Below are 25,236 nucleotides of genomic sequence, written 5' to 3' on the forward strand. Positions count from 1 at the left end.
AATATTTAAAAAAAAGAAGTTGCGGTGTTAGGTTGTGTTTTTAAAGAGAAAAAAAAGGCACGCATGGCTGAAACTTTTTTTTTTTTTTTTTTGTGACGTTTAGGGTAGATAGATTATGTTTGCACCATAAAATTGGATCTTTAGTGCTTAACGTTCAACAGCAACTGCTTTTTTTTTTTTTTTTCACCGGAACTTTTTTACATTTTGGTTTTTGTTTTGTACAGGACGTATATTCTGCACCAGGCGCATACTCTGCACATATAATAATCGCATTCTCAGCACACTTTGAAAAATTCCTACGAATAAAATCACTATTCGATATTCGATTCGATATTCGGGTTTTTTTTCTTGATTTGATTCGGTATTCGATTCGAAAGCTACTATTCGGTATTCGCACACCCCTACTTAAAATGCTTTAGACCAAAGCAAGTATTAATTACCTATGTGGACAGCAAAGAACCATCGTCGTACTAGTGCACGGCATTTATTTTTGTGTTGGCGTGCGTTTCATAAAATCTGTTCTATGAGGTATGTGGTCAATCTCCATCATTTTAAAAGCGCTGTAGAATCGGCACCAATTTACTTTTTGATTATCTGAAAGCTAAATCTGCCTGCGCGTTAAAATTGGGGGCACGTTAGAATCGTGCAAACAGTTACTTTAAATAAAAAGCTGGCAGAGTGAAACTACCAATACCAGCTTCATTAGCCATATTTATAACGTGTTTTAAAGGTAACAGTGATGCGATTGGTCCAAGTCATTTTGGAGCAGCTCTTAGAGCAGCCAAAAGTCAATTTTGAAGCAGCGAAAACAACTTTTGCAGGATCATTTTTATTCATACCATTGCAGACATTATGTTAAAATTAATGTGTCGGGACGTCCAACTAAAAGGCAATGTCTACATTGACTTCTCACTATGTGCAACCCTTAGTTGGAGTGAGTCCCTCAAACACAAAACTAGCATTTAGCTGCGTGGAGAAGCACCAGACAGGGTGAGAAGATGAGTGAAGAAGAACAGCACATGCTACTGTGAATGGTTATTTTAGGTACTGAATCTCACTGAAATAATACAATAATGTGGAGCCCAGAAATTAATGGTTCCTTCGAGTTTTAAAGATTGTAACAGAACAGCAATTTATAACTCAGATAAAAGACAAAGCACTTGTCATTTGATTTTGAACGTCAATTACATTTTATGTGTAGAACTTCATAACAAAAACGGCATGTGAACAAAACTTAAAAGCAATCCCGCCGAACTCATTAAGGTTGTTCCCGAGCTTCCATCCACTGCTCCTGCCAGCTTAGTTCTAATTTACTCACATCTATATAAAAGTGACAGCTAAACAAATTAGTTGGCATCAATAAATAAATAAACATACGAAAGAGCGCATATAAATGTTCTTGCAATACCAGTGATGTGATTGGCCTAAGCCGTTTTGGAGCACCTTTTGGAGCAGCAAATGTGGCCTTTGGAGCTACCAAAACAGTGTTTTGGAGCAGCAAAAGTGGCTTTTGGAGCAGATGTCCTTAGAATATATATATATATCAGGGTGTCGAACCGGAACCGAACCGAACCGAAAACCGGAACCGAACCGGTATTTTTTCCGGAACTGAACCCGAACCGTTATATTGTTATCGCGATGAACCCGAACCGGAACTGAACCGGAAAAAAAATAACGGTTACCGGCTCATGTCAAAACGGTTCGGCCACGCGCTGTTGACAATGAATGTGCTATCAATGCCATTTGTTTTTTAAGTGCCGTCAACTGACACACACCTCGCTTACATATTTTTCTTCTCCACTCAGTCTTAGGAATATAAACGCTGCATTCATGAATCTTGACAAACGCTGCATCCATGAATCTTGACACAGGAACCAGTATTGCGCTGGTCGCGGCTTGCACAGAAGAAAGAGAATTGGAAAGCTGTGCAAAAAAAAAATAAAAAATCGCGTCACGGGATTTTATTTTCCTACAATCTCGTAAATCCTAAATGCTGCTGTGTGCTCATTTCATAACACGTTTCTAGAACGCGCGAGTTCTTGAAGCTTGCTTCCATCGGAATGAGAAAAGAAAAGGCTGTGGAGTTTGATAATAATGCATCCGGTTTCGTATAGGCACTTAGAAGCTAACATATTTGTGAGACAGCGAATTCTTCTATTTTAATATTTATCCTATTACGTTCTTCTGGCGTTGCGTTCGGTGAAGTGTTTTTCATATTCCGTATCTTGTTTAATGAAAACTTCTTTAAGGGTCTAATTTGAGTTACCGAAGGCTAGTTCAAATAAAGAAAGCTGTATTTTCTCCCCACTGTTCCTTCAATTGCTTACACGCCGAGGTGGCGGGATAGTTAGCGAGTTCAACTTGTAAGTGGGTTTGTAAGGAGGTCGCGGATTTTACAGCTACTGCGTCGGACCCAATTAGATGAAGTCCGAATGCGTAAACGTCGGTGAGGTAACCTTTGAGTGCACATAAAGAAACCATTCCTGGTAGAAATCCCTGAGCCTTACACTACGATGTATCCCGTTTCGTATGTGCTGATTTCAGATGTTTTATTTGTAATTTATTTTGATGTTGCAATTTGTCATTTATAATTTCCGAACCGGTTCAGTGCCCCGAACCGGTTCGCGAACCGGTTCACGGATCGAATTAATCGAACCGGAACTGAACCGGAACAAAATAAATTTACCTGAATCTGAACCGTAACCGAACCCATATTTTTTTCGGTTCGACACACTGATATATATATATATTCGTTCTAAGTGCTGTACAAACGAAGGGATTTGTGTTGCCTTGTGTTCTGATGTGACGTGTTGAGACTCAACACACTGCTTGTGCTTTTACTGCTGAGACATCTCACAAGTGTACACAGTCCTGTAGCCGTTGCCGAGCGATTAAAAAAAAAAACACTCGTTACCATTTTACTGGTTCCCGGCGTGCCAGATATTCGTCAAAAGTAAGCAAACGTAAAATAATGGACTGCAAGCGTCCCGGCTGGTGCGTCTACCGTGCAATCATGTTCGCATGCACGTGAGGGCAACTTCTGTAGGCTTGCAGTTGCGCGTGCTTCATCGCGCGAGCGGAGGCAACGGCTGTTTGATCAAAATAAAAACCATGCCGCTCCGCTCCGTCGTCAACTGATTCCCGAAACTTTATGCAAAATTTAACTTTCGAGCGTGCGACCAAAATCCGTCAAGCGGCACGTGCTTGCCAAGCCGGCAAACAAAATACAGGCAAAACACACACACAAAAAAAGAACCTGAGCGCATTGATGCAAGACATCGTGAGTAGGGATGCCGCGAACTTTTTTCGAATCGAAGTTTCGATGATCGAATCAAGCGGTTCGAGAGGTTCGAAAGATATCGGTTTTTCGAATTGTCTATATCGTGAAATTCGACGGAGGTCGAATTTTCGAACTTGTTAAGCTAAGAAGTTCGACGCTTTTCGAACCGTCGAACTTATTACGCTAAAAAATTCGATCTTTTTCGAACTTTCGAACTTATTGCGCTGCAAGGTTCGATGCTTGTCGAACTTTCGAACTTGACTGACCAAAAAATTCGATAAATTTCGAACTTTCGAACTTATTTATCAAGAGAATTCGAAAAGTTTCGAACTTTCGAATTCTGAAAAGTCAGCAGTTCGACAAACTTCGAACTTTTAGGGTAAAAGTTCGACGTTTGTCGAACTTTGAAAGACCGGCGGACGGTTTCATTTGATTTCAAGTAGTGGGGTACATTCGTAATTTTTTTTCTCGAACTTTTACACGCGGTGTTGCGTTCCTTAAGAAGACAATGTCGATTATTTCAATTTTCTGGCACGCTTAGGTTTAAGGAAATAAATCCCCGAAGGGGCGAGGAAGGACGACGGGTTTTTGACGATTATCGTTTGTGCCAAATTTGAAGCACGCTGCAGCCGGAGCTATTTATGGTAGACATGTGTTATACTTTTTTAAGAATGTATAGCTTAGGTAAGTGCCGTCTTAAGATGTGATTATTGTTATTCAACGTGAGTTTCGGAGAAATGTCCAAACATGTATCTGCATTCAATTTTGACCTAAACTTGATATTTATTTTCGTCTAAGTTGTTTGAGGTATCGCATTTAAATTAACACCACAGACAGTACATATCATTGCCATCTGCAGAAGAGTCCGAAATACCTGCAAGGTGGAGAAAAAGGCTGAAGCCCCCCGCTACCCTCTTTCCCCCCGTTTTTCCTCTTCCGACGCCACTTGTATGGCAGAACGCTCCTTGACCTCGAGTTGTGTCGGCTTTCGTGCTTTTTGCGAGGCGATTCCTCCGTCCCAGAAAATAAACCTCCAGGACAATTATAGACTTCACCGGATCGGATTACTACCAGCGTGCAAGGGGTGGCGAGCTAGTTTGCCAGGTCGCTTCAAGGTTTGTCTAAGCCTTAACCTCCTGCTCGCCCCTGGCCGTTTTGAACCGGAAGAGTCTCGTAAAACAGTGTGTTCGTGCAATCACTACTGCGTGATGCAGGTTAAAGACCCCCCCCCCCGGGGCTGGCGGTCACAATTCTGCACTGGCAAATATTCCAGCACGTCCGGGACACTCGTCTCATTTAATTGCCTGACCAACTTCGCAGAATCTAGATATCACACCCTAACTTTTCTAAACTTGATTTTTTGGAAACCAGTGATTCGTGAAAACGCTATTTGAAACTGAAACTGTGGAGGAACTTGAAAATCGGACTTCGAACTTTGAAAAGTTGGACTAGAAAGAAATTCAAAATCTTCAAAGTTTTTTTTTCTTTTTTTAAAATTTAGCGTTAAAAGAGAATCGAAACTTTCGAACTTTTCGAACTTTATGCAGAAAGAAATTCGAAATCTCCGAATTGTTCGAACTTCATGTCTATAAAAATTCGAAGCGTTCGAAGTTTTCGAATTTTGTTTCCAAAGAATTTCGAAATCTTCGAATTTATCGAACCTGAAGGAAAACAATATTCGAAATATTCGAATTCGAAATTTTAGAAACCGTGAAAGCTTCGAAATTTTCGAATTCGAAACTCCGCTGTGGTCAAAAGTTGCGAATTTTTCGAATTCGAACCTCGGTCGGTACGAAAATATCGAAATTTTTCGAAATCGAACCTCAGTTCGCTTCGCAAATATCGAAACCTTTCGAAATCGAACCTAGGGTGGTTCGCGACATCCCTAATCGTGAGCCAGGGTCAAAAAGTTTTTGAACCACTTTGTGCAACGACTGAACTCGAGACAAACATGCACGCTGTGCAGGTTCAGCATGCAGAAATTGCCTTCTTTGCTTTAGCTCACTTCCCTTCACCAACTTTCTTTCAGGGATAATTTTTCACGTACCGGGGTCCCTCTCCAAAGAAAGCCCAACGAGAGAAACATAGGTAATCAATACCTCGACACAGCAGTCTCCGAGTCAAAGAGGGATTTTTGTAGTAACGTATGATTTAAACAAGAACAGGAATGTTGAAGAGCATGCGGCAGTACCTAGTTTCATTTTAGAAAGCGCCATGTGTGCAGCGACGTGGGGCTGCAACACCCGACGTCGCGCGACCACGGTGACTGGAAGGCAGAGACCAAATATATTTTTCCCACGGCCGTTGCTTTTAGGAGCGAGTGCTTCAGCTCACAAAGTAACTCTCGCCGCGCAAAAATGTGGTTTCGTTTCACAGCATGACGGCGTGGCTGGTACCCTGCACGCTAGCGTCAGAGCGTCCCCACACACCCACGTCTTTCGTTGAAAATATTTTTAGAAAAGACGCGAGACAAGACCCACGAGACGACGAGAGCACGAAACGCGAGACGGCGGGAAAAAACATGCAAGACCAGAGGGACAATTGATGCAGGGTACTTTGTGTCAGGCGGCCGCTTGCGCCACATAACAGATGCATGCTCAGTTACGGTAGTCAGTTTAGTTTCGGTCTTGAAAAGCGACCGAAATTGTTTTTTTGGCGCAGGCTGGGAGCAGATTACCCATGTTTTGGCAAAATGTAGCAGGGTGTAGCAGGGTCAGCCCATTGGCGCAGTTTGGCGCAATTGGCGCAGCAATCACATCACTGCAATACCAAAGCTCGCTAAATCTCAATATGAAAAAAGGTGCTGCCAGGATATCGTAGTCTATCATACATACGCGCCAAAGTTGTATTCAAAAACTGTTGCGTCTTGCTCTGGAGGAGTGCTTTTCCCTTGCACAGTGGTGTGCTGCAACAAAGCAAGACAAGCAAAATCTCGATGCTTACATTGTGGCATTTGCTTCTCTGCAGTACACCAGTGTGCGAGGAGAAGCGCACTTAACGAGACTAACTAATCCTCCAGCAGAAAAGACGACGAACATGAGAATTATTGCGAAACTTCCGAGTACTGTCAGCCTTTCATATGAAATGCGATTGAATTGTATGTTATTTCAGACGATAGTCAAACATTCTGAGAATTTGCATAAGCATATTGCCACGCGCGTCGGCAAGCAAGCGCGTGTGTGGCCGAGTGGTTATCGCGCTTGACTTTCGCGCAGAAGGTGTAGGTTCGTTTCCAGTCAGCGGACTGTCCTTTTATTTATTCTTTCAACTTGGCCTTCTCGTAAGTTCGAGAACTTTCTCGTCTGATCGAGTTCCGCATATTCTATGCACCGAAAGTTCTACACCGAATGATCCAGAAACCCAAAAGGCCACATAAGGGACTCCGCAAGGCGAGCGGAGTCAGTCTTGCTCCAGCGATTGATCCCGCTGTTTCGTCGACATCACACCTGCGACGCTACCTTACTTTTATTTTGTTTGGGCACAAGTTCGCCTCATTAAACGTATAGTTTCTTTAGTTATTCTTTGCCTCATCATTTGTCATTCGTGACAATATTGTAACGGTTCGACCAAGCAGCGAGGCCTGAGCTATAATATTTTCAGTATCATTAAAGTGAAATTAAGTTTCGGCGCAAAGTTGGTGGAAATTTCTCACGTTTTGGCAAAATGTAGGAAGATGCAGCAGGGTAACCGCTTTGGCGCAGTTTGGCGCAAATGGCGCAGCAATCACATCACTAAGGTAAGTCCAGATATAACAAACTACTGATAAAACTACCACCTTTTTTGCGCAAAACTATCACATTCGTCATAAGTGGGTTTGACTGTACTGCGTTAAAGAAGAAAAATCTTGACTGTCACAATTCAAACCCCCCCCCCCCTCTGCATGGCCATGTTAGTGTCCTAGACGGGTGTAGTAGAAAGAGCGGCGGCCAGGCCATGAATGGTTTGCATCAGGCACGTACCCAGAGGGGGCCCAGGGCCGTGTTCACACATGCAAAGTCATTATGGGAGGCGTCCCATAATGCAACGCGTGGGTCATAAGTGAGACCCGCGCATTGCATTATGGGACGTTTCCCATAATGCAACGCGCAGTTACGCCGCCGCCGCTGAAGCCAGAAAGGGGCGCCTAAGAGCTGCGCTCTAAAAAGGTAGACTTATATTCAAATATATACCGTAGTTTACTTTTGCGGTGAGAAAAACCTTGTAAATTTGTTTTTGGGACCTCAACATTAGTTGGTAGGAAAGAATAAAAGAAACAAACGACTCCAATGAAGTCGGATAATTTACTAAGTATGTAATACATACACATATCACCAGACAATCTCTCGTTGAAGATTGGGTCTAAAATCTTGAAAAGTGTAGAGTGCACTTTTGGAAGAGACATAGGCAAAGAAGCCCGTTGGAACCAGGTGCTCAGAAATGGTAGGTTTCTTTTGAGACTTGCACTTTCAAGTAACGGTGAGTTTCCAACTTGATGCGACAAAGACAGAGGTACCTACCAGTTGTCGTCTATCACAATGGCAGGCCCCTGAACCACGTGGCCGGCCAAGAGTTTATTGAGCAGAAACACCGGCGTTGTGTAGTAGCGGTCCTCGAAGTAGCACTGGGTCTCCTGGGAACAAAGAAGGGGCGATTTGAGCACACATGTTAAGGTCTTCTCATTCGACTATTACTTCACACAGACAAGAAAACAAATATCTAAAGTTGCTCGTGACACACAACGACCAGAAACACGTCAAGGTGGCAATATGGGCACGTCAAATGTTTATTTTTTGAAAGGGCAAAACGAAAAGAACGAAGACAGAGAATAAAGAACTAAACGAGACAGGCATTGTCCAGTGCTACTTCTGTTCAGTTTCTCACTCTGTCTTAATCCTTGCATGTCTTTTTTCCTTTTTTGAATACACATGACACAATGCCTCTTAAGACTATATTCTCATGGTCCAGTATCATTGCATGTTTGAGTCATATTGCCACGTGCGGAGGGGTTGCCAATGCACGGAGCTGCCACGCGAAGGAACAGGGTTTGAACCCCGCTCGCCTCGGATGTTCCTTTTATAGTTCTGTATTCTTCTGAAAAGCTCGAGCTCATTCTCGGCTTCCATCTTCTGTTTTGGTTCAGAACATTCCTAAACTGACCGAGTGTGCAAAAGCAGCGGTAGAGTCTGCGATATTCCTATGGTCTCCGTCCCCGATGGTCGTGATAACGGCCGCGGGTCGGAACGCTCGGCCTCCTTCGCCGTGAGTTTTGACCTGTTAGTGAGGCGGAGGGTCCCCTGTCTTGGAGGGCCCTCCCCTCACTCTCCACCCGGGGGGTCCATCTTCCGTTCTCCCGCTCGCATGCGGATCACTGCTGACAGGTGAGGAGGTTTCGCCTCTTCTTTTCCCGCTTTCGGGAGGTAGACTCGTCCAGCGACCGCGAAAGAGATAGGACGTGTATTGATGACTTCTCCAATAGTTCCCCGATCTTGGTTCTCTGGAACCCTGTGTTGTCTCGCAGGTAAGAACCTTTTCTTATCTTGCCAGTGTGGGGGTCATTTTGGATGGGGACGTAGTAGTTCGTATAGGAGAATGTCTTAATAAATGCTCTTGGACTCTGTACTTACTCTGGTACGTGTCTTCTCTTCCACTATACTCGAGAGAGTGAGACAACATAGTCGATCATTGGCACTGACGGAGGTACTTATCAAACTGACCCGCAGTAATGTGGCCCTAAACGTCGTCTATATTGCCGCGTGCATGATCGAGAAGATACGTAAACGATAAGGAGGCCAGAATTCCCTTGCCTAGTCAGTCTCGCCCTGGCTCTTTCGCGAACATTCTAGGTAGAATATTCGGGATAACGAGCATAGTAAATAACGAGCCGAGCGCCTTATTGCCGATTCATTCACTGATTCTCTCTCGCGATAGCCAGCTGTCACGCCAATGCATCGTTGCTTGCTGCTGCCGCCGCCGTCAACAACGTGTGTTCCTTTTCGTTTCTGGCACAAGTTCACTCCCATTAAATCTTTAGTTCTTTCCGTTTTCACCTACATCATTGTCTGTCATTCGTGACAATATTTCTGCGGAGATGTGGGGACCGCGCTACTAGGTTTGACGTTTCCTTTGAGATCGCCGCCGCTGTTGAGATAATCCTTTGGTTACTCTATCGGTACCTCTGTTGGTAGCTAACAATCCCACATAAAGTGGCGCCCAACAAGGGGCCACGACTTTTTTTGTCTTGCTCGTGGCACCTGGCCTCCGTCTCCTTGTCCGGCCTTGGCCAGCAATTCCTTGACTTTGATTGCCTCGTACCATGAGCGCTCTGATCTCGCCTCTTATGGTTCAGCGATTAATGCCGAGTCGGTAACTTGCAGTGCTGCTAAGGGTCTCCCTTTGAGCGAGCGCAGTGCGATTCATACGCGTGCTCCTGTTTTGAATTGGTGTGCGTCAAGCAACGTTTATTGTTGCGGAGACCCTTAGTTCTCCATGCTCGAGGCGAACCTTTCACCTTTGTGATGTGTAACTGGTTCCTTGTGCGCCACCAACTTGTCCTAAAGGGAAAATGTATACAGAAGTTTTGAAGACGTCCTTGAGAACCGGGTGGACTTTTATGTTCAGCAGGGAGCGAGGCTCGGCAGAAAAGAGTAGCGAATGAGCAGCAGTGCAATCTAAAAATGTAAATATGAACTTTTTTTTTTTTTTTGACTCCAAGTAGTCACAGACACTCAGAGTCGGACGGTAACAGCCAACAACTGGCTGGTACTTCTACTGACGGGCTCCGGGAGCTGGGCCACGTAACTGACTCCTCGTTCGGGTCAAACGATGAGACGGAAGAGACCAACGAGCAAAACCCGACAGCGGTGACGGCGGCGGTAGCGGCTGAGCCGACAGTGGCCGCAGAGGCGGTGGTGGGTCCCGGGGCCAAGAAGTCGGAGCCACACGTTCGTGACGAATCGGAGGCTGGTGAACAAGGGAAATCCGACACACCGAAAGCCGATGCTTCGGAGGACACAGCCACTCCGACGCAGTCAGCAGCGGAGGCGACCGCTTCGCCAGCGGGGGCAGCGCTCCGGTGGTTAGCTCCAAGCTTGGTCCTACACCAAAAACCTGTTCCAAGGAAACGAGGGGGCCGATCAGGCAAAGTTCCAGGCAACAAAGAACCAAGGACGAATAGGCCCCCGAGCATCGGCTCCCTCTCGTACTCGTTTTTCTCCGTACTGTCGTGCCGTCGATGCGGATTAGGGAAGACCGGTCCTGGTTCGCTTGGTGAGTGTCATTTCTCGGTCTCCGTTCATCAACCTGTTTTTACTTTGGTCTTTATTTGCCTGCTGCTTTTTTTATTTTTATTTTTTAGTCTGCGATGTTCTTGTTTGTCAGAGCCTACCTTTTTCACATGTCTGCCATTCACCAATCGATGTATTTTAAACCCAAATCGAGACAATGTCCTTTTGCCATTATAACATGAACAAAAAAGTGTACCCACTGCCCAACGAAGTAGGGCGAAAATTCAGCGCCCTCTCTACTACTCCCCTTTCTCTGTTTCATTTAAGGGAGGAGGTGGGGAATAAATATGAAATTTCTTATTTCTAGAGATATCTGAACGAAATTTACAGAATGTGTTTATAGCACAGACATAAGAGTAACTGCAAAGTTTAATGGAGCTGTGCATATTATTTCTCAAGTTACAAATATTTATCAAAATCGTCCATATGCATTCCTTATCCCAGGTCTGGAGAATTTGAAAAAGGTAGTAGCGGCGTAAAATTTGTTATGATGACCCCTGGATACATTCCCCAGGGCATAACAGAGACCTTTTTTTAAATTTCTTTGTTGAAAAATTTTAACACAACTTTGAATTTTGTGTAGTCAATGAAACCCACATTCACCAAATTCATTTTTTTATTATAAATTTTTAGTACAGTTTTCTAAAAAAAAGGGCTCTGTTATGCCCTCACAAAGTTATTAGAGAACAGAATAAAAAAGACAGCACAAAAATCCATTCATCAGTTCCTGAGATATCGCTGGAACGAGCAGCCACGACAGTGAAAAAATCCATTCTGAGAAAACAGCACTTGAAAGTTGCACGCAGATTTTCAGCTTTAGAATGACCCTGCAGAATAGTCAGAAGTGTTCTTGCGCACTTTCTTCTTGTTCCGCCTTTCCAAATTCTCTTGATGTCGTTTGCTGGCCTTATGCAGACGTAGGGCATCTTTCTCGACAGCTCGTTGGAGGGCCAGATGGGTCGGCTGAAGTCCCGCTGCAACCGATATTTCTGCAGTTGCCTTGTAGCAGCCGGCGTTGAACCTCAACACCACTTCATGCAGTGCAGTTTGCTGGCATAGCTCCAAGTTCGGCTTGAGCAATATCACAATGTCTAGCTTCTGCTTCGATCTCCTCACGTGTCAGGAAATGCGTCCGCAGATGGGTGCTAGAAGACGCGCTCCTACTTGTCGCGGCGGGCGGAAGACGGGCGCTGGGACCCGCGATCTCGGGAGGAACCACAACGGTCGGCATGCTCGGTACTCCAGGCGTGAGCGGGGCGATGCGTTCTTCCTTGACGACAGCCGATGGCACAGAAAATCCATCACTGGAAGTGTTGACGCGATCATCATTGACGGCACGCCGTGCAGAAACTTCCAACTTCGCCATCCGCACTAACTTCATGGACCGCTTCCGCGCGCCAAACGCGTGCACCGTCTTGTACTTCGAACCCCGCATCGTGTGCGACCACGAAACAGACGGGCACGCTACACGAAACTACTCAAAGAAAGTTCGGAAAACGATCGTAAAGATGGCGAAAAACGAAGTGGAGCTGACAAAGCAAGAGCGCGTGCAAGCAGACCACTACCAAAAGCAGACGACGCAAGCGGCAACAGCAGGAGAAACGGAGGAGGAGAGCGCTCCGCGCGCGGAGAAATCGCATCCCAGCCAATAGCAGTCGCGCGCTCCCCCGCACGCTCCTCGAGCGCGCGCTCTGTCCAATCACGTTCTTGCGATTGCGACATGGAAGAACGGCGACCACGCCGTAACCACGCAGCCGACGCCATTTTGGGAGCTGGCAAAAAAAAGAGAAAGAATTCACGTTCAAAACAAGACTAAGATGGCGGCCGTCGGCCCAACGCGTCGAAAATGGCGAGCGCGCGAAGTTGGGGTTGATTTTGACGTTTGACCGTCACTTGGATGCTATTCAGGCCTCGTAAATAATTGTTTTTAAATATTTCCCCGTTGTATTTGGTGCTGATAATTACAGAGAAGGTAGTTTATGAGATATACGACCGAAAAATAAGGTTTTCTAAAAATCGACTTTTTCGCAATTTTCCGGTTTTCAAAGCCCGCGTCCCCCCTTAAACATTCAATCAGCACGGAACAAGTTTGATGAGTTGAATATTTTTTTAGACGATTTTGGTTTCTCTTTTGATTTCCTTATGTTAACCGAGACGTGGTGCCGTTCTGATGAGACGATGGACCCTTTGGATGGATACACCGTTTATGACTTAAATCGCGGTTTAAAGCGCGGGGGTGGTGTTTGTATTTACGCAAAAACTGCTTTCGAATGTACGGTCATAGATCAGTTGACTACTGTTACAAATGATTTTGAAATTCTGACTTTAGAAAGTTCAAAATCTATATTATCTGTTATGTATCGTCCACCAAATGGTGATATGGACTTGTTTTTGGAATTCATTGAAAAACTCTTTATGTTCATGGGTGAAAACAATGTCACCTTCTACTTGGGCGGAGATTTTAATATTGATATGATGACGTCATCTCCGCAACAATTGCGGTTTTTGTCATTGTGTAATTCCTACGGTTTCTTTTGTCCAATATCCCAACCAACTCGGGCAAATAATACGAATGCAACGCTTCTAGACTTGTTCATAACAAATATTGATGATTCACGCCTAACTGCTGGTGTCATTGGGGCCACAATCAGTGACCATTTGCCAATTTATTTGTTTGCCGATCTAAAAATTCGGTCAAAAAAGTCTTCGAACACAAATTACACTTTTCACAGAGATATAAGCTCAAGAAGACTAAACTATTTTGAAGAGGAAATACAACTTACAAACTGGAGTGCGGTTTTTTCCTGTGACTCAGCTGACCAGGCATATGATCTCTTTCTTGAAACGTTCAGAAATATCTATAACCGGTGCTTTGCCTACAAGAAGTGTCGAGTGCATAAGAAATCACGCAAGCCGTGGGTTACTTCGGAGATAATTAGAATGACGAATCGAAAGAATGCGCTCTATAATAAATTTCTGCACACTAGAGATTTGGGCGTCCTCCGCGAATTTAAAATTCAAAGGAACATGGTGACTAGTGCTATTCGCAAGTCAAAGCGTACATACCATTATGATATGTTTCAGGGTGAACCTAGAACGGATGTCATGTGGAAAAAAGTGAACATGTTAGTAAAACCTCACTCTCGTAGTGACTCAATTAAAACGATTACTGTAAACGGCGAGTGCATAACTGGCGCCGTGTTGGCTGACAGGTTCAATAATCATTTTGTAGACTTAGTTGATAGCGCTCACTCCGTCAATGCTTGTGACCTAGTCGATAAGACTTTGGAGAGTGTTTTTCTTCTGCCTACTGACGACAGTGAATTGATATCAGTATATAACATTTTTAGAGAGAGTAAAAGTAACGACGTGCATGGCATTCAGATCGGGCCTGTAAAGCATGTAATTCATTCTATCGTCCCTTGTTTGACCCACATTTATAACCTCGCCCTTCAGGATGGGGTGTTTCCTAAAAGAATGCAAGTGGCCAAGGTGTCCGTCCTCCACAAGGCAGGGGATAGGAACAACGTGGGTAATTACAGGCCTGTGTCTGTAGTGCCGGTATTCTCCAAAGGACTAGAAAAAATTATGCACATGAGACTATATGCTTTCTGTGAAAAACACTCAATTATTACCCCTTGTCAATTCGGTTTCCGAAAGGGGTACTCGACAGAGTTGGCGCTACTAAAACAGAAATAAATGATACTTACAAACATAGAAAACAAACTGCTAACATTAGGCATATTTATCGATTTTTCGAAGGCATTCGATCACCTTAATCATAAAACTTTACTGCAGAAACTGGACCTTTGTGGCATCAGGGGTGTTGCCCTGAAGCTAATCGAAAGCTATTTGCAAGACCGTTATCAGTACGTTGAAATTGACGGGGAGCGTTCAAACATGCGCCAAATAAAGACAGGTGTACCGCAAGGGAGTACTCTCGGGCCCCTTCTCTTCAATCTTTTTATAAATGACATAGTGAACTTAGATGATAGCGCCAACTACATAATATACGCAGATGATACAAGTTTGTTTTTCTCTGGGACTAGCATTGACGTCATTATAAGAAGAGCAAATCAATTCTTGCAGAGTCTAAACGTTTGGACCACCGCAAATTCATTAACAATAAATGTTGCGAAAACTAAGGCAATTATTTTCCGCGCAAAAAATACAAGCTGCACCAGCAGCCTGCCGGGAGGGCTCTCTTTTGCCTCACGAGATGTGGAAATTGTAAAAAATGCTAAGGTGCTTGGCGTAACTTTTAATGAACATATGCTGTGGGATGAGACGGTGCAGGACACAACCATAAAGCTCTCGAAGGTTGTAGGCGTTTTATATAAATACCGTAGTATCTTACCCCCCTCGATAATGCTGCTTTTATATCACGCCCTGTTCTGCTCATATTTCGATTATTGTTTCCTGGTTTGGGGTACCACTACGAAAATGAACGTTCAGAGACTTTTTATAATGCAAAAGAGGGCAATACGAATAATATGTAATGTAGCGTATGATCACTCCACAAAATCTTTGTTTAAAAAGCTTGACACGTTAAAAATCACCAATTACTATAGTTACAAGCTTTTGATGTCATATAAAAGATCATTAAACAACCCTATTAGCATTTTTAATTCAGTCTCAGGTTTGGAGTCGCGAGACGCAACATACAGCACTCGTCATTCTCGAAACTGGGCCGCACCGCGCTCCACAACTACTTATGGTGACCAGAGACTGGCTTTTACTCTCCCAAGAATTTTAAACAACCTTGAGGCAAAGGGAATTTCCGTGGCCAACACAAGCAAAAAGGAAATTCGTGACCTATTTGAGTGATCTATTGAATAGGTGTTGTCATGTTTTGAAGGTGCAGAGGCAGTTGCGTATATATTTTTCAAAGTCAATGTGCATTGTAGTGCATGTGCTCATTACTAAACTCTTGGAGCAAGTGTGTGCTACTCTGAATTATGTTTACCTTGTTTAACTCTTTCGCACTGTATATAATTGACACCACTGTCCTGTGTAAGCGCTCGATTACTATCTGTTTTTATATATGTTGCATTGTTCTTTCACTCATATGTTGTGTTTCCTCTGCGGATGTAAAGGGGAGGCGGGGGCTACGTCAAGTAGCGACATGCTGCTTTTTTCCCTGCCTTCCCCTCTCAGATGGAGAGGAAATAAATTGATTGATTGATTGATTGATATAAAGTCTAAGAACGCCGGGTCTAGGCAGAGCCCCAGAAGGCCTCCAGGGACCCCAAAAAGTCCACGAACCTCTATTTGAAAACCACTGCTTAGATCATAGAAATGATTCAAGTAATCGCGATGCCGTTTAAATGATGCGCCATTCCCTTCTCCACATCTCTTCCCGTCAGTGTTGTCACGGCATGCTAGAAGAGGAGGTGTGACATCCTTAAGGGTGAGCACAGTCCAGCGATTTGGCCCACAGAGCAGAGTATCACCTGCGAGTGGCTGGCTGCACCACCATCCACTTCTACCGAGTGAGTGTGCAGTTCAGAGCGGAAGGAAGAGTAGTTTGCTTCCGCAGAACGCAGTCGTGGCGTCACTGTTGACTTCCACGCGGTACTCTGCAGGCCGAATCATGGGACCACTTTTTATCGTGGTCAAATTGACTAATCACCACTGCTCCTTTTCTAGCCCACCATAGGTCGATGCTATCAACGTGGAAGAAAGGACAGCTTGTAGACCCTGGAAGGCTCACCTCTGTGGGCTGTGGGTCCCCTTCAGCCCTGGGCAGCTGGTGCGAATGCGTGAGGCACGAGCGTCCCACGGCACGCACACGCACGTCGTCCACCACAATGTCGCGGCCACGAAGAACAAACCCAAACTCTCTCTTGTACCTGTTGAGGACATTGAGCGTCGGCTGCCGACATTATTGTTTTTCAACCGAAAAATGCCGTGGAAATCATATAAAGTCTGTTAATCGTAAAAGACTAGCTGTATCTGTTTTTGACCAATAGGGACAGAGCGAATCTAACTGGAGTGCCAATCAGGGCGGGGTGCCCCGATTGGCACTCCAGTTAAGAGATTGGTTTTGTCGGGACTCGCAAAGCAGACGCCGCATGAAAAATGTGCCGCAGCGAGTTGTATATTGCGAATTGTAAGATGCATATGCCTTTCCACAAAACACTAGATATGTGCTGTGTAGTTCGATGCGGTTGCACAAATAGAAATTTTCTTGGTGCGAAGTTATAAGGGCTATAAGCGTAACCTTACGAGACTGAGTGCCACTCAACTTGGATCCAACTTGTGCGTAGTTGCGAGTGGCGTTTTTCACCTTGCAGTTCACATTCTGCTTTAAACTGCGGGATGTATGTATAATTACATCTTTTTTTACAGTGGAGCTGTTAAGGGCTAGTTTCCCCAGTATCGTGTCCGCGGGCAAACAATAGATGGCGGCAACCAGACAATCAACTTGCCGGTCATCTGGTTGCCGCCGTCGCTCATAGATGACGGCAAACTTTCCAGCGTTTCCACTCTGGTTTTCACCAGAGCGGAAAGGCTGAATATCTCTAGGCATCGTCCTAAGAGTCGTCCTCGAGGTCGTCCTAGACGTCCTCGAGGTCATCCAAGAAGTCGTCCTTGAAATCATCCTAGACATCGTCCCTGTGGTTGTCCTAGGTGTCGTCTTCGAGGTCGTCATGGAAGTTGTCCTTGAAATCGTTCCAGACATTGTCCTTGAGTTCGTCCTAGACGTCTTCCCTGGCATCGCCCTTGAGGTCATCGAAGAAGTCATCCTCTAGGCATTGCCCTAGACGTCGTAAAAATGACAGCTTCGCTGCTCCTCCATCTTCACATGAAGGGAAAGGGCTCTACATTTTTTTCATTGAGGCGACAGTAAGTGCAGTATAGACCCTATTACAGTCGATTATCAAGAAATGTTTGTGGAATCACTCGCAACTGAAGAGGGAAGTCAGTCGCCAAGGGAGGCCAAGACGGACCCTTCTCCACGTTTGCTCCCGTCTTCCTCTCTTTTCTCCCGTTGTCGGAAGATCATTGCTCTGTTTCAGCTCACATGCATCGTTATCTCCGCGATCAGGTTGTTTACCGTTTGCGGATTTGCATTCAATATGGTTGTTGCTTTGCCGCACGTGCAGTCCTCCTTTTGAGTGGTCGAAGTGCCTAGGAACGCATGGGTGTCCAGCCGACATGATGAAAAAAGGGTGCCTCTTTCGCCTATATCGTGCAAAGTAAGAACGATAGCCGTAGCACATTTGCGCACCTTGGGATCCCCACGCAGTCGTATACGCATGGCATGGGTGACCTTTTTTGGTGGTTACTGTGCGTGCGATGCCGGTCGCAAGCCACGGAAGCCAGCCATTCCCTCTGTGCTCACTCCTGGGACAGAGCATATGGCCTTGGTGCGGCGACATTATTACAGAGAGTCTGCAGCAGTGACGACGCAAGCGGAGGTGCAGGTTTTCCTTGGGTTGTTGAGTGGTGGAGGGAGGGGGTAACGATGTTGTTCAGAGATGAGCGGAGAGGGGAATGCATCCAGATAAACGAGGGGAAGCTCTGCGGGTAGGGCAGGGGCAAGGCGACGAGTTCAGGCTATTTTTTGTGTTGTGTTCCAGAAGTAGAGATGTTATAGAGAAATCGAATGCGGGGAAGTTTCTAAGGCCCTACAACATTACGCATAGCAATTGGACACTGCCAAAATGGGATTTTGTATAATGCGAGTAAGGCTTGAAACACCCGTTTTGAAGTTATCGTCAGCAGACGACGCTTCCTCATCATCGCACCGCTATCAACAGGTCGTCGGGGCTCTCTTCTCTTCCCTCCTCGTGCGGCGCAGCCGATGGAAATACCCAATTTTTCTCTCCTCGTGCCGTGAGGGGAGGAAAGAAGGGTTTTTCCATCTCCGCTGTGATGACAGACAACTACAAACGCCAACATTAAAATCTCCGCAAAGTATCACCTTTAAAGCTGTCGCTTTATAGAAAGCATGGCAATATTAGAAAAAGTAAAAGATTCACTCTGCAAGCAAGTACTCCACTGGAATGCTCAGCAGTGCCGGACTCGTTTGAACTGCCACTGGGAAGATTGACACCGATGTTGGTCACACTATATGGAATGCTTCTTGTCTCGGCAGTTTGAGCTGACATCCCATGTTACTCTAAGGATAAGGGAAGACAATATGTTGAGCAATGGGATGAAAGCGAATCTTAGCTGCGTTCCAATGTGGGGAGCCAGACTAGTGATGCTGGGATCGAGCTTTACTGCAGTGGCCACGAGAGCTCTGGACATGTTTTTTGTATTGATCATGTGAAGAAGGCTCAGTCGGAGGCACCGGGTTGCAGGGGCAAAGCCAGTTTGTCTAGCGCCCTCAGGATAATCACTTTCAATGCCTTCAGCAGCGTCGGTTACGAAGTTAGAGAAATGAGGGGGGCAGTGGAAGCCATCCGCCATCTTCTGATGTCATGCAAGCTTCTACAGCTGCCAGGCAAGCAAGTGCATTGATGGACCAGATTTTTGGTGCCTGTAAGGGCCCTAGAAAAAACTGAGTGTCCACCTTCACACAAGAAAACTGTTCCAGCTTGTGTTTGGGCTGAACAGTAAAGACCTGTTGGCATCATGCAGTGAAGGCAACAGATGGAATGCTAGTCAGAGCCAGCATTCAGTCGTCTAGCTTTAAAGCTGTGGAATGCACGTTCGACAGCGACAACGTCTCGCGCGTTGCCGTCAGATAGACAATGGTTCGGCTTGGCTGCTCGGCCCGCAAAAACAAAGTTGGCCTCCCGGAAAAAGGAGGAAAAGGAGAGGTGGGGAAAAGAAAGACCCCTGGCGAGACCAGAGAAGAGGGACTCTGGAGAATTCATCCCTACGACTTTGCTTACGCTGTCGTGAAGCCGCACTGCCCAGCGAAATTCGCACCCGTACTTCATCTTTGATTTTATATAAATTCTGATGCAAGCTATACGCGAGAAAATATGTTATGCTGACAAAGCATACCAAACTATCAAGTTGAGAGGGTCAAATGAAAGCTATCGTGACTGGCATTGTGTTTTACTTTCAAAAGCAGGGCTGGAATCACACACGTTAGATACCGAGATTGTGACCCGAGTTGCCCCATTTGACGCCGATGAAGCCACGATTGAACACGCACAAAATGATTTGTGAAGTGCTTCAAATTCAGCATGGGTGTCCAGATCATTACATTGCCGCAAGACAAAGGTCGTTATATATGCATTCCACAGTTTAAAGCACGATCAGTGAAAAACACCAATTCATAGCTATGCACAAGTTGAACCCATGTTGACTGGCACTCAGTCTCGTAATGTTCTACTCTAGACTCGCCCAACTTGGCATGGAGCAAGTCTATTTATTTGTACTATGGCACCGAACGACACAGCATGTATTTTGGTTTTTCTGGAAAGGCATATGCATCACACATACAATATCAAGCTTGCTATGATGCTTTTTTAATGCTGCGGATGCTTCCCAAGCACCGTCAAAAACTATCAGCGCACCACTGGGAGCAGCCTGGTCGGCGCTTGAGTTACGTTTGCTCCGTTCCTATATAGTTCACTCAGAACTGCACAAGTAACATTTGCAATATTTTTCATTCTCCATATCTCCTGTCTATATATATTTTTTTTATGTTCTCCTAAATGAATTGCCCCTTTTTCAACTTAATTTGTTTGGGAAGAAAAACAACATATTGAGGAATTAGTGCATACGATTCTTCATACAATTTTCTGCAGTACCGTATTAGCACGAATATAACACGTTTTTTTTCGAAATTACGTGCTCCAAAACGCACCTCGCGTTATATTCGGAATCCAGTTCAGCCACGAGGCGCGAGTCTGGAGAAAGCCAGAGGAGAAAGCCATCCCTCCGGCTCAATGCAAAATATCCGGTGTGAAAAGAAGTGGGGGTGTGGAAGGGAATTTATTAGCTATTGGGCCACGTGAAGGGGCGAATAGAAAACATAAAATTTTTATCACTTTTGTGTTTGTACAATGCGTGCACACCGCAGAAGCGCGCGCCCGCAATGCGGAAATGCGGGCACTGGCCAATACGAGCCAAGCCAAGCCAAGTCAAATCAACACAAGCCAAGACCACCCACCGCGTTTATGCAATGGTGCAACACGAGGCATTTGTTTATGCAGAGGCACCAAAACAAGAAGTGTGATCGTACATCGGGTTCAGCAGTATTCTTTTCTGCCTGCGCATTGTTTAGTTTCTGCTCCAGAGTGGTCTGGTGTTTGTGTGTTGGTGCTCCTGCTTGGTGCCTTGTTTGGATTGTGGGCTGCCGAGGAGCTCGCACGGAAGAAGGAACTACCAGACAAGCAGGTGCCGTGCTGCTTGCCAAGTGGATTGTAAACGGAAGGACCTGAGCAGTGAGGATGAGTGCAGTCAAAACATAAACTGGTATTTCTTCTATTTCCATTGACTTTTCACTTCTGCTATGCCCCCGAGTGCGAGAAATTGACGCGGCATCAGTTCGCGTTATAATAGTAATAATATATATTTTTTCTTTTGTGGGCATCAAAACTTGCCTTCATGCTATATTCGTGGTCGCATTATATTCGTGCGAATACGGTAGCTATCAAAACTTTAACTGGAGTTTTCTCACCTTTTTTTTGTCAGCATGCTTAGCCTTATGCAGGTTCTTACGGCATTTTTCTCCTACGCTTTCAATAAATTTGATAGCATCGAATGCAGGAAAAAGTGAACAATAAAGTAAAGCTTTATTTTTGTGGCTAAGTGTTACCAAACAAATTTCAACAACAATACTATGACATTATTATGGTTCATAATTAGGGTTTGTCACAATTGAACAAGTTTATGCTACAATGTATGTCTATACATACACAAAGATTTAGAATGCATAGCAGGTCCTTAACTACAAATCCACACCACTCAAGAAAATATAATTTTTTGGAAAGGACTTTAACAACCATGTTGAATTAACTTGAGAGACTGGGGTAGAGAAGAAACAGCAAAATGTAGAAGGGACAGAAAATTCTCTCCCTTCTACGTTTTGATGTTTCTTCTCTACCCCAGTCTCAGGTTATTTCAACATGGCAAATATTCACCAGCTCGCCTGCACCCTCACAATTTTTTTTATGACCTTAACAACTTCTAAACAAATGATCTAATTAGGCTTCGGTGCTTTCCTAGTACCATGAAAACTAAATGAGATGTCTTGAAACTAATTGCATATTTGAAAAAAAGAAAACTTAATATACACAGTGATTTTCATCAATACCTGGATAAATAAAAGGCTCGAGGTACATTTAAGCACTTCTTATAATTGTGAATGTGAAAGCAGCCACGCCGCTCTTCGCTCCCTTCTTTAATATGCGGCGTACAACACACTGACTTTGGGCATGGAGCAGTGGAGCCACTGCCTCGCAGACACGCAGCGCCATCGGGTGAGCGATCGCTCAAACTGTCGTGTGCCTTGCGGCGCCAGGAAGGAACAGACAGCAACGTAGTTCCCAGTAGAACAAACCCCTTGGTCTATTCCATGAGCCGTATATATTGCCACGCGCCGTACAACCGATAAGAAGCGAGTGAACGTGGTGATCAGTGATAACACAGCAGTGTGATAACACAGTCATGATGACACCACACAAACTTCCGTGCAGCGGCCAATGGGAGCCTCGTCGACGCGCGCCAGCCAATGGGACTGAAGTGTAAAAAGTATGTCGGCTAGCTTTGCACGTCGTGCCGTTCTGCATGGTTTCAAAGCTGATGACGTCGGCTCGCTCAACGAGAAAGTTAATGCTTTCGCATTAATAACATATACACTACAGGAGCAGTGTCTTCCCGTCAGTTCAGACATAACAATAATGGGTTACAAGCAGATTATCCGGTTTCGTCTATGTCGTTACAAGTAGGTCCCAGCGTAGAACAAAGCGGAAGTCTACGACCAACCAACGAATGGAAGAGCCCACCTGCTCTGGAAGGAGCCCTGGAAGTTCCCGAAGCTCGAGACCACGTCCCCGCTGGCCCGTGGGTCGGGACTGCCACCGGAGACTTCCGGTGGGCACATGAGTGCACAGTCCGTCCTGTCGTAGCGCATGTGCAGGAAGGGCTCCACCTCTATTTGCTCCCTGAAGCAGAGGTCCCAGCTGGGGTAAACATCCGTTCTCTTCCCCACAAAGCAAGCAGGCCCCAGGCCTCGGAATGACCACGGCTGTTTCGCTACAGCAGCCTGCTGGCAAAACACCCACTGCCCTTCCATGGCAGAGCTTCCGTTCTAGAGCAGTTTTTAAAGGGGCACTAAAGTGCTTTCCGAGATCCTTGTTTTATGGTCATAACTCAACCTACGAGCTCTAAGCATCCTAAAAAAAACAGAAATTACATGTATGCACGGCCGATTTGCATATTAAAAAAGGTGATCAAAAATGCCGACACTTACTGTTGCTGAAAAATGACAGATGGCGCACCTGAACATCGCTCAATATGGCCAAAAGAGGTTTTTTAGGATGCTTAGAGGTCGTAGATTGAGTTATGACAATAAAACGAGGATCTCAAAAAGCACTTTAGTGCCTCTTAAGGAAGAAACTATTTAAGCTGGAAAATCCAGTTTTTTATGCATAGAAAAAAACAAAAAAAAAATGTTTGGTTGACAGTGCTATTCCTAGATGGTACCACACAGGCTCAGATCTGTTTTCGGGACTCAAAGTTTTCATCTTTGTACTCTATGTTGTGTCACCTGTAAGAAGCGGAGTTAACCAGACAGTTTTTTCACTTTTCCTCCCTCTGCATAGGAAAAAAAAGGCTTTTTCAGGATAACGTAATAAGGCAGGGAAGCTGGTTAAAGTTAAACATTTCCAAAACCCAAGACGGAGGCTACAAAGAGGGGACAAAAAAAGATGTCCAAACTTTTTTTGTGGGAAAAGTGTATGGCTTTTTCACACTTACTTTTTTTTCCTTAAATCTATGTAGATAAAATTTGAGATTGATAAATGCACCATGTATTGTGAAAAGTTACATTGCACTTTGTTTATTGGTTTATTTACACAAATTTCTTTTCAGCCCGATAAGCACCCACTCACCGCTTAAATCCTTGGTCGAGCAGCCGGTCTATGCAGCGCTCACTGAGCTCCTTGAGCCTGGCATCGATCTGCCCAATGTTCCCTAAGGAAAGAAGAACGAGACATTCTGGAGCAGCTTTCGGAGCATATCCTTCTTTCCTATTATCACCAACACTACGTTAGGATTTGTTGGCTTGTCCAGCTGAAAGACAATGTCTCCTTTGCCACCCTTTCTGTGCAATCATTTGTTCCCTTGTGCAGCAAGCTGAATTGCCTCAGACACCCTACTCGCCATTTAGATGAGCATTTAATAAACATAGAGTAAACATTTAGTCGTGCCTTTAAGCATCAGGCACAGTAACAAGTTACTGAATGATGAAGGACATAGCATGAACACTAGTAAATGACTATCTTAGGTATGAAATCAAAAGCACATCAAACAGTAATCAACCAATATTACATTAGAATAGAAAAATTAAAGGAAGATCCAATGGTGGATCCTTAGGAAATGCGTTAGCATGAACCTTAAGACACCACGCCTGCCCCCTTTATGAATGCTTGAAAGGGTAAAACATTGAGGACAGGGAGGGGAAAAGTACTTCTTTCATTGAGCAACAACATAAAATGGCACAAAATATAAAACCGCACCCCCAAAGGTTTCAACGTTCTCGAAAAGGGAAAGGAGAAAATTGTTAAAAGAGAGGGAAATGTACTATGTACTATAATGTACAATAAATTTAAAAGTTCAGAAAGCACTAGCGTCACGACGAGGTATCAGTAATCTTGTTATCTCTGGTGTTAGGAATTCAACCTCTGTCATTGTCAGTGATAATGAAGGTGCAAAAATGTTGTTGGTGACAGTCCCCATGGCAAATGATTCAATGATTTCTCTCCCAAATCTGTTGTTGTGCCCGCCCAATATTCTAGTATCAAAGAAATAAGGAGTACAGCCATCACACGTACGGCTGTGAACGACAATTGGGTGAAAAGACTCATTTGAAGCCTTTGAAACTTCCAAGTTGCGTTCTCCCAGTCAATGGTTAACGCATATCCCAGTTTGTCAGGTGTACTGACTGCCTCAGCTTAGTGGATTTGAATACACCTTTCTTCTCACTCTACAAACCCACAAATCTTCTGTGGCTTTCGCACTCTTCAGGCAGACAATTACTGTCTGCTCCACTGAAGAGGCTGTTAAGAAAGAGGTCACAACGATCAAAAACAACCTGAAAAAGAACGGGTATCCTGCCAGGTTTTTGAACAATACGTACAAAAAACTTAAACATAATGAAAGAGAAGATGCCCCTCCTCCACCCAACCGCGTATGCGTCCCGTACATCAAGGGCCCAAGCGAGATTCTAGCGCGTTTTACGAAAATACCACGTCAGTGTTACACATAAACCAATGTCCACCATTGGATGCCTCTTCTCGCTTCCAAAGGATCATCCTCTTAAAGAAAAAGCTCATGGGACTCGTCTACAGGAACGTAGGAGGTGACTGCGCCGCCTCCTACGTTGGGGAAACTAAAAACTTCCCGGAATGTCTACGCCAGCATCAGTATGACGTCAAAAAGAATAACTGGCAGGGTAGCGCGCTAGCAGAACACGTCCAGAAAGAGGGTCACACGATTTGATTCAACAACTGCTCTATTTTTGGCACGGAAAGAAACTGGTACAGACACCTTTTATTAGAG

General features: G+C 44.8%; 1 protein-coding gene across 3 annotated transcripts in view; it reads right to left on the reverse strand.

Annotated features, from left to right (window-relative positions):
- The window catches only part of LOC8025851 (5-oxoprolinase), a 240,122-nt gene that overhangs the window by 98,225 nt on the left and 116,661 nt on the right, over nucleotides 1-25,236 (reverse strand). For all 3 annotated transcript variants that reach the window (XM_029972619.4, XM_042292107.1, XM_042292106.1), the window contains exons 14-17: nucleotides 23,568-23,649; nucleotides 22,461-22,619; nucleotides 16,256-16,394; nucleotides 7,777-7,889 (exon numbers count right to left, since the gene is read on the reverse strand). In XM_029972619.4, the coding sequence (XP_029828479.2) occupies nucleotides 7,777-7,889; nucleotides 16,256-16,394; nucleotides 22,461-22,619; nucleotides 23,568-23,649 (493 nt within the window). The remainder of the gene's footprint in view (nucleotides 1-7,776; nucleotides 7,890-16,255; nucleotides 16,395-22,460; nucleotides 22,620-23,567; nucleotides 23,650-25,236) is intronic.

The sequence above is a fragment of the Ixodes scapularis genome, unplaced genomic scaffold (genome assembly GCF_016920785.2).
Source record: "Ixodes scapularis isolate PalLabHiFi unplaced genomic scaffold, ASM1692078v2 PGA_scaffold2__306_contigs__length_199485367, whole genome shotgun sequence".
Lineage (NCBI taxonomy): Eukaryota > Metazoa > Arthropoda > Arachnida > Ixodida > Ixodidae > Ixodes > Ixodes scapularis.